Source organism: Scylla paramamosain, chromosome 45 (genome assembly GCF_035594125.1).
Source record: "Scylla paramamosain isolate STU-SP2022 chromosome 45, ASM3559412v1, whole genome shotgun sequence".
NCBI lineage: Eukaryota > Metazoa > Arthropoda > Malacostraca > Decapoda > Portunidae > Scylla > Scylla paramamosain.
The window spans coordinates 10,605,986-10,615,985 of NC_087195.1; the positions used below are offsets into that span (position 1 = coordinate 10,605,986).

At 43.9% G+C, this 10,000-nt stretch overlaps 1 protein-coding gene across 1 annotated transcript in view; it reads left to right on the forward strand.

Moving 5' to 3' along the window:
* The window catches only part of LOC135094518 (uncharacterized), a 30,247-nt gene that overhangs the window by 2,211 nt on the left and 18,036 nt on the right, over positions 1-10,000 (forward strand). Inside the window, exon 2 of the mRNA XM_063994679.1 lies at positions 9,842-10,000. This exon is cut by the window's right edge and continues 165 nt beyond it. Within this exon, the coding sequence (XP_063850749.1) occupies positions 9,842-10,000 (159 nt within the window). The remainder of the gene's footprint in view (positions 1-9,841) is intronic.

Consider the following 10,000-nt stretch of genomic DNA (forward strand, 5'->3'; position numbering starts at 1 on the left):
GTAGCGGAGAAAATCTCTATTAAAAAATATATGCGGTATGTCTCCGTAGATTGTCGGAGATTGCCCTTCTTTTTTTTTTTTCTCTCTCTTAAGGAACCCAGTCTAAGAGATGTACTTGTGGCATAGGGAAAACTGAAGCACAAGATATTAATCTAAATGGAGGGAGGAAGCTCTGTAATGATTGGGAGTATAAAGGCACTCAATCACTCACAGAATCTCCTGGAGTCACACCTTTCACCAATGATCACCTCCACACTCTTTTCTCCTAAACCACGTAACATGTATTTGTACGTAGTTGGTGGGGGTCTCTCGGCCCGATCTAGATAAATTAAGGGTCCCAGAGTCGGATAGAGGGAGTACATCATCGAACTCGGGATCAACCGCAACATGTATTCTCTATATCAAATTAACAGCTAAGCTACAAATGTGATTCCTTCAATCAGTATCCTGATTCTGCAAGAGGCAATATGATAGGACGCCGTAACACGCCGTAACACGTGCGGTTTGCTGAAACTAATGGAACGCGTTAAACTTTCGCGGTAAATAGAGAGAGAGAGAGAGAGAGAGAGAGAGAGAGAGAGAGAGAGAGAGAGAGAGAGAGAGAGACCAATAACACGAAAGCAGGAAACATATGAACCCCCTCAGTAAAATCATGAACACCTCAAGGAACTCATAGGTAGGTTAACACTGGATCCGGATCCCATGGACCAATTACTCATAGCTTACCATTTGTGAGAGTCACGTCGTACTAACGTGGGGACAAGACGAATCATAATATCATAGTATAGTATATCCATCATTACTAAAGGTATTTTCGGTATCAGATTAGAGAGAGAGAGAGAGAGAGAGAGAGAGAGAGAGAGAGAGAGAGAGAAAGAGAGAGAGAGAGAGAGAGAGAGTATGTGGAAACCACTCAGCTACGGAGAATGTAGATAAACATTTCGTCATTATCAACCTTATCATCTGTATCTACGAGTATGTACACTATCCAACACAACACAGCACGACACACACACACACACACACACACACACACAGTGACATATGCAATCATTTGATAGTAATTAAGAAAACAGTAAACAGAATATCTAGGAAGAGAAGGAAAAATAACAAAAAAATAATTTGCTCTTAGAAAATGAAAATCATGCGTCCCGAACCTGCGGAACTTAAGCTCGATGAGGAAGGAAGGGAGTCATGGGCGGACTGCGTGTACTCGTTTGGCGTAGGCCCACACGACAGACTAGAGAGAGAGAGAGAGAGAGGGAGAGAGAGAGAGAGAGAGAGAGAGAGAGAGAGAGAGAGAGAGAGAGAGAGAGAGAGAGAGAGAGAGAGAGAGAGAGAGAGAGAGAGATGAGGAGGGCTCGGGGAAGACAACTGCTTGAAAGGAAGAACAATTAAAGCAACAGTATAAGATGAAAATCGGAATGGAAGCAACACACAACAAGGAGATTAACTTTTTTCCTATAAATATACAACACTATTAAGAAGCTGTAAGGATTGTGAATACCTTCAGTAATATCTTGGTAGACTGCATGAATGGGGTAGATGGATGGAGATGGATGAAGTAGAGTAAATTGAATTCAGTGCAAAATGTCATGCGGTTGGAATGAGAAAATATGTATGGAGACTTGCCGAGACAAAAATGCGAGACTGCATGTTGTACTGAATAAAGGTTTGGAACATGTATCAAATCTTGAAGTAGTGATGGAAAATGAGTTATCATCACAAAAGCTTACAAACAAGATATATTGCAGTAGACACCTGCCGAAACGTTAATCACTCACTGGACTTTTCCCTCTGTGTTTCACAATACAAGGGTGCAGTCACAGCCTGCCCTCTAAAGACAACGCTCTTCCTTCACACAAAACTACAAACACCTAATCACACACACACACCCTTTACTCAAAATTCAAAATTATCATGATGACTCCTACACCAGCCTCAAAGTCCACAAATGTCCCCAGGTCGGACTGCTCTTCTGGTATCGACCCTAAGTGTCTTGATACCCACCTCAACTTTTTCTTCATTAACTTCTGCAACATTCGCGGTCTTAGATCTAATTTTCAATCTGTAGAACACCACCTCTCCTTTACTAAACCTCATCTTTTCCTCACTGAAACACAGGTGTCTGAGGCAACTGACAGTAGCCTCTTTTCTGTTCGCTGCCACTTTCTCTATCCTCATTTTCAATCCAAAGGTGGATGTTGCATTTATGTGCGCAATGACCTAACCTGCTCTCGTGCCCACGCTCTTGAATCTTCTGAGTTTTCCATCATCTGGCTACGACTACAGAGTCACTCTCAAACTAAATTTATTTGTGCTGTATACCTTTCACCTAACTCCTCTGATTACTGATTCTTTGACTACTTAACTTCCAAAGTGGAGCACATTCTGACTCTTCTCTTTTGCGGAGATCTCCATTCTTGGAGAGTCAATGTTCACCACCAGCTTTGACTTTCCTCTCCCTTCACTGACCATCGTGGTGAACTAACCTTCAACTTTGCTATCCTTCATGACTTTGAGCAATTGGTGCAACACCCTACTTGTATTCCTGACCGTCTTGGAGATACCCCCAATATTCTTGACCTTTTCCTTCTGCTTATGCTGTTACCGTCTCTTCGCCATTGGGCTCCTCCTATCACAGTCTCGTATCTGTATCTTGTCCTATCGCTCCAGTCCCTCTTCAGGATCCCCCTAAGTGGAGGTGCCTTTGGCGTTTTGCCTCTGCTAGTTTGGGGGACCTGAGGAGGTATTTTGCTGATTTTCCTTGGAATGACTACTGCTTCCGTGTCAGAGACCCATCTCTGTGTGCCAAGCGCATAACAGAGGTGATAGTGTCTAGCATGGAGACGTACATTCCTCACTCTTTTTCTCGACCTAAACTTTCCAAAACCTTGATTTAACACAGCCTGTTCTCGTGCTACACATGATAGAGAGGTGGCCCACAAAAGGTACTTGAGCCTTCCATCACCAGAACCTCATGCACTTTATATTTCTGCCCGGAACCATGCCAAATCTGTTCTCCAACTAGCCAAAAACTCCTTCATTAATAGAAAGTGTCAAAATCTTTCAAGATTTAACTCCCCTCTCGACTTCTGGCATCTAGCCAAAAACATCTCCAATAACTTTGCTTCTTCTTTCCCTCCTTTATGTCAACCAGATGGCACCACTGCTATCACATCTATCTTTAAAGCTGAAGAGGAAACTATCCTTAAGAAGTTAACCTCATGATCAAAAGCAAACCAGTTAGAAAATAAAGCGTAGCATCAATATAAGAGGGTTCTTATAGCATTAATCTTAAACAATCGAGGGATGAAAGATAAATAATTAATCCCCAAACCTGTGAAGGTTGGTTTGCGGTAGACTGCAGTATGTAGTTGGTTGTTATTACGAGTCACAATTAGATCGAGAAACGGAACAGAACCATTGCTTTCCATGTCACAAGTGTATTCAATATTAGATTCTTTGGAGGTGGACTAAGAAATTCATGGATGTATTGAGAGTGTGTAAATGAAAGAAAGGTCTCATCATCATATCTTCTGAAGAACATGGGTTTAAATTCACTAGGATATTCGTTTAACCATATCGTTTTCATAAAAAGGCATTGGCAAGAGTGGGGCCAAGGCAAGAACCCATAACCACACCGTCAATTTGGCCATATTTTTTTTTTTTATGTAGGAAGGACACTGGCCAAGGGCAACAAAAATCTAATAAAAAAAATGCCCACTGAAATGTCAGTCCCATAATATGGTCAAAGCAGTGGTCAAAAATTGATGAATAAGTGTCTTGAAACCTCCCTCTTCAAGGAATTCAAGTCATAGGAAGGTGGAAATACAGAAGCAGGCAGGGAGTTCCAGAGTTTACCAGAGAAAGGGATGAATGATTGAGAATACTGGTTAACTTTTGCGTTAGAGAGGTGGACAGAATAGGGGTGAGAGAAAGAAGAAAGTCTTGTGCAGCGAGGCCGCGGAAGGAGGGGAGGCATGCAGTTAGCAAGATCAGAAGAGCAGTTAGCATGAAAATAGCGGTAGAAGACAGCTAGATATGCAACATTGCGGCGGTGAGAGAGAGGCTGAAGACAGTCAGTTAGAGGAGAGGAGTTGATGAGATAAAAAGCTTTTGATTCCACCCTGTCTAGAAGAGCAGTATGAGTGGAACCTCCCCAGACATGTGAAGCATACTCCATACATGGACGGATAAGGCCCTTGTACAGAGTTAGCAGCTGAGGGGGGGTGAGAAAAACTGGCGGAGACGTCTCAAAACACCTAACTTCATAGAAGCTGTTTTAGCTAAAGATGAGATCTGAAATTCAGATTATAAGTAAAGGACAGACCGAGGATGTTCAGTGTAGAAGAGGGGGACAGTTGAGTGCCATTGAAGAAGAGGGGATAGTTGTCTGGAAGGTTGTGTCGAGTTGATAGATGGAGGAATTGAGTTTTTGAGGCATTGAACAATACCAACTTTGCTCTGCCCCAATCAGAAAGTTTAGAAAGATCGGAAGTCAGGCGTTCTGTGGCTTCCCTGCGTGATATGTTTACCTCCTGAAGGGTTAGACGTCTATGAAAAGACGTGGAAAAGTGCAGGGTGGTATCATCAGCGTAGGAGTGGATAGGACAAGAAGTTTGGTTTAGAAGATCATTAATGAATAGTAAGAAGAGAGTGGGTGACAGGACAGAACCCTGAGGAACACCACTGTTAATAGATTTAGGAGAAGAGCAGTGACCATCTACCACAGCAGCAATAGAACGGTCAGAAAGGAAACTTGAGATGAAATTACAGAGAGAAGCATAGAAACCGTAGGAGGGTAGTTTGGAAATCAAAGCTTTGTGCCAGACTCTATCAAAAGCTTTTGATATGTCCAAGGCAACAGCAAAAGTTTCACCAAAATCTCTAAAAGAGGATGACCAAGACTCAGTAAGGAAAGCCAGAAGATCACCAGTAGAGCGGCCTTGACGGAACCCATACTGGCGATCAGATAGAAGGTTGTGAAGTGATAGATGTTTAAGAATCTTCCTGTTGAGGATAGATTCAAAAACTTTAGATAGGCAGGAAATTAAAGCAATAGGACGGTAGTTTGAGGGATTAAAACGGTCACCCTTTTTAGGAACAGGTTGAATGTAGGCAAACTTCCAGCAAGAAGGAAAGGTAGATGTTGACAGACAGAGCTGAAAGAGTTTGACTAGGCAAGGTGCAAGCACGGAGGCACAGTTTCGGAGAACAATAGGAGGGACCCCATCAGATCCATAAGCCTTCCGAGGGTTTAGGCCAGCTAGGGCATGGAAAACATCATTGCGAAGAATTTTAATAGGTGGCATGAAGTAGTCAGAGGGTGGAGGAGAGGGAGGAACAAGCCCAGAATCGTCCAAGGTACAGTTTTTTGCAAAGGTTTGAGCAAAGAGTTCAACTTTAGAAATAGATGTGATAGCAGTGGTGCCATCTGGTTGAAATAGAGGAGGGAAAGAAGAAGAAGCAAAGTTATTGGAGATATTTTTAGCTAGATGCCAGAAATCACGAGGGGAGTTAGATCTTGAAAGGTTTTGACATTTTCTGTTAATGAAGGAGTTTTTGGCTAGTTGGAGAACAGACTTGGCATGGTTCCGGACAGAAATATAAAGTGCATGAGATTCTGGTGATGGAAGGCTTAAGACCTTTTGTGGGCCACCTCTCTATCATGTATAGCACGAGAACAAGCGGTGTTAAACCAAGGTTTAGAAGGTTTAGGACGAGAAAAAGAGTGAGGAATGTATGCCTCCATGCCAGACACTATCACCTCTGTTATGCGCTCAGCACACAAAGACGGGTCTCTGACACGGAAGCAGTGGTCATTCCAAGGAAAATCAGCAAAATACCTCCTCAGGTCCTCCCAACTAGCAGAGGCAAAACGCCTGAGGCACCTTTCTTTAGGGGGATCCTGAGGAGGGATTGGAGTGATAGGACAAGATAAAGATATGAGATTGTGATCGGAGGAGCCCAATGGAGAAGAAAGGGTGACAGCATAAACAAAAGGATTAGAGGTGAGGAAAAGGTCAAGAATGTTGGGCGTATCTCCAAGACGGTCAGGAATACGAGTAGGGTGTTGCACCAATTGCTCTAGGTCATGGAGGATAGCAAAGTTGTAGGCTAGTTCACCAGGATGGTCAGTGAAGGGAGAGGAAAGCCAAAGCTGGTGGTGAACATTGAAGTCTCCAAGAATGGAGATCTCTGCAAAAGGGAAGAGGGTCAGAATGTGCTCCACTTTGGAAGTTAAGTAGTCAAAGAATTTCTTATAGTCAGAGGAGTTAGGTGAGAGGTATACAGCACAGATAAATTTAGTATGAGAGTGACTCTGTAGTCGTAGCCAGATGGTGTAAAACTCGGAAGATTCAAGAGCGTGGGCACGAGAGCAGGTTAAGTCATTGCACACATAAACGCAGCATCCAGCTTTGGATCGAAAATGAGGATAGAGAAAGTAGGAGGGAACAGAAAAGGGGCTACTGTCAGTTGCCTCAGACACCTGAGTTTCAGTGAGGAAAAGAAGATGAGGTTTAGAAGAGGAGAAGTGGTGTTCTACAGATTGAAAATTAGATCTTAGACCGCGAATGTTGCAGAAGTTAATGAAGAAAAAGTTGAGCGGGGTGTCAAGACACTTAGGGTCGTCGACAGAAAGGCAGTCCGACCTGGGGACATTGGTCCCCTTCCCAGATGGGGACTCCGAGGCTGGTGTAGGAGTCGCCATGATGATTTTAAAATTTCTGAGTGAAGGGTGTGTGTGTTATTAGGTGCTTGTAGTTTTGTGTGGAGGAAGAGAGTTGTCTTTAGAGGGCAGGCTGTGACTGCCCCCTTGTGTTGTGAGACACAAAGGGAAACGTTCAGTGAGGTCACAGCTGGGTTTAATGATAAGTTCACAGCACCCCTTGAACAGTGCTTTAAACCTCACTGGGAGTAATTATCGTTTCGGCAGGTGTCTACTGCCTCCTCCTTTGAATATAATTTATTGTTTAACAGGAAGAGGGAGTCATTAATTGCAGATCCATCCTCTCTCCCAGCTGCCACTCCTCTGGGTCAACTTCTCCCTTGGCTACCTTCCTTGTAGCTTAGTGCAGGGCATAAACAACATGAATCCAGGTGACTGGCTTATTGCAAAGAGCTATGAAGCCTCCAACGGTCGTCGCCCTGTTTCACCCACCCACAGGGAAGGAAAAATACACAACCTGAACTTAACCTTAAAGTTACCACTTCTGGAACAAAAGCAACGCGTCTTTCTCTCTCAGCCCCGCAGTGGTTGAGTCAGTGGGGTGGAACGGGGAAGGGACAGGGAAGGGAAAGAGCCCAGCCGCATGCTTTGCTCCGCTCAGTGTCTTACTTTAAAACAATGATCAAGTTTTGAAAATCAGTGTGCTTATCAAGGGGCATAGTTTCCCCCTCTATGGTCCTTCTCTCATCTTCCATATCCTCCTATCCTTCTCTTTATCCTATATCCTATATCCCTGTTATGAGGGAAACAGTTCCCCCTTTCCTTGTTCATTCCTTGCTCTCTTACCCTGCTCTCCCTCCCTTCTCCCTACATTCTCTCTCTCTCTCTCTCTCTCTCTCTCTCTCTCTCTCTCTCTCTCTCTCTCTCTCTCTCTCTCTCTCTCTCTCTTTCCAGGAAGGGGAAACAGTGCAGGGGGTACAATGATAATAACTCCCATGGCGGCACGGATCCGCTTGGGATGTTTCCTATGTTTCTGAAGGAAACAGCTGCAGTTCTTGCTCCCAAACTGAGTGCAGTCTTCAGACGCCTAATCCTGACCGGTAGTTTCCTCATGTGCTGGAGAAATGCGAACATCACAGCGATCCCTAAAGGCTCTCCATCATCTGATGCCAGCAACTATAGACCAATCTCTATCACGCCGTTACTTTCTAAGATCTTTGAACATGTTATTTCTGCTCGTCTCTCTCGTTACTTTGAACACTCTCATTTGATACCAGCTAATCAGTTTGCTTATCGGAAGAACCTAGGGACTACGGATGCGCTACTCACTATCTCTCATAAGATTCAGCAAGCTCTTGACTGTGGGCATGAAGCCAGGGTAGTCCAACTTGATTTCTCTGCAGCTTTTGACCGAGTCAACCATGCCGGTCTTCTCAGGAAGCTGCAATCTTTTGGTGTCGGTGGCCCGGTACTGTCCATCTTGACTCAATTTTTGACCCACCGCACCCACCGTGTGTGCGTTGATAGTTGCTACAGTGACTGGTACAGCGTCCACTCAGGTGTTCCCCAGGGTAGCGTACTTGGACCTCTGCTGTTCAATGTCTACACTTCCGATCTACTACAAATCACTAGCAATCCTATTTACGGATATGCAGATGATGTGACACTTGTTGCTACTGTTGAGTCACCGAATTCACGTCTTGATGTTAGTACATCCCTGAATGAGGATCTCAGACGTATATCTGACTGGTGTCACACCTGGAACATGAAACTGAATGCATCAAAATCAAAATGCTTGTGTATTTCACGCTCTCGCACGCTAAATCCCCTTCACGGCCCTCTGCTTGTTGATGGCGCGCCTCTGACAGTATGTGATGAGCTTGATATTTTGGGTGTCAGATTCGACTCAAAACTGTCTTTTGAACGGCACATCAGGCGTCTTGTCAGTTCTGCCTCGCAAAAGCTTGGCGTTGTGAGGAAGGCTTACCGGATTTTTGGTGACCAGTCTATCTCTGCCAGCTGCTTCCGGTGTTTTATTCTTCCACTGCTGGAGTATTGTGCTCCTGTGTGGTCTTCCGCAGCTGTGTCCCACCTCCGTCTCATTGACAGAGTTGTCTCCTCCGCTAGGTTCCTCTGTGGTGGCGAAGCAGCTTGGGATCTTGGTCACCGACGCAATGTCAGCAGTGTCTGCATGCTATATAAGATCCATGCCAATCAGCTTCACCCGCTGAATGCCTCCATCCCAAATGCATTTGTGCCCACCAGAAACACTCGACTTGCGTCAAATTCACATGCGCGCTGCTTACAGCAGGTTAGGTGTCACACCAGTCAGTTTCAGCGAAGCTTTGTTCCTTGTGCTGTAAGACTTTGGAACATGCTTGACGAGGGCACATGCACTGCGAGTGATGTGCAAAAATTCAAGTCTGCTTCGAACAAAATCTTGAAGAGTCTAGTCAATTAAACTCTGGTTGCTTTTGCAGCTATACCGGTGATTAATTACGTAACTATACCTGTGATTTTATACCATCAAGTTTTAAGTAGTTATACTACATTTACTCGTGTTGTCTGACATATATTAAATAAGTCAGAATTGTTGATTTTTTTGGTTGAATTTTTTTGTGAGTTTTAATAATTCTCAGTTCGTTGAGGCGTTCTTTATAATTGTTTAACCTATTTTCTCCTCCTGCTCTGATTTCATCCTACTATTGTGCTAATTGCTTTTCCTTTCTTCTTTCTACGGTCAAGGTGGGTGGGGGCTGTCATCTGGCAACTTATAGCGCTTGCGCTCGTCCCACTCTGCCTTCTCCGTTATGTTTAATAATAATAATAATAATTAGTTATTATATTGAATCGTGTCTTACTGTATAAAATTGAAAGTGATGATTTTGTGTTAAGTGAATTGTGGATTGCAGTGTGGTGTGGCGTGTGAAAGAACTGTGTGTTACAAGATCTCCTTGAGACAGTATTAGCAGACCGTAATAAAGGCTGTGGCAAATCTCTCTCTGTCACACCCACACCCACACCCACCCACCTAACCACCCACACACACACAAAAAAAAAATAAATAAAATAAATAAGTAAATAAATAAATAAATAAATAAATAATAAATAAATAAAAATAAAAATAAAAATAAGAAATAAATAACTCATTCTTTTACTCCCTACCAGGTTACCATGCAAGAATTACTCAACCGGTCGTCTGCCTTTGACATCAATTACCGGACCACCACTCAGCTTCCTGAAGCTGTGGCCCGGGGCCAGGGGCGGGGAGGCGGGTCCAAGCCAGTCTTCACTCCCCCACACAACACGAGATGCGTTGGTGCAGTG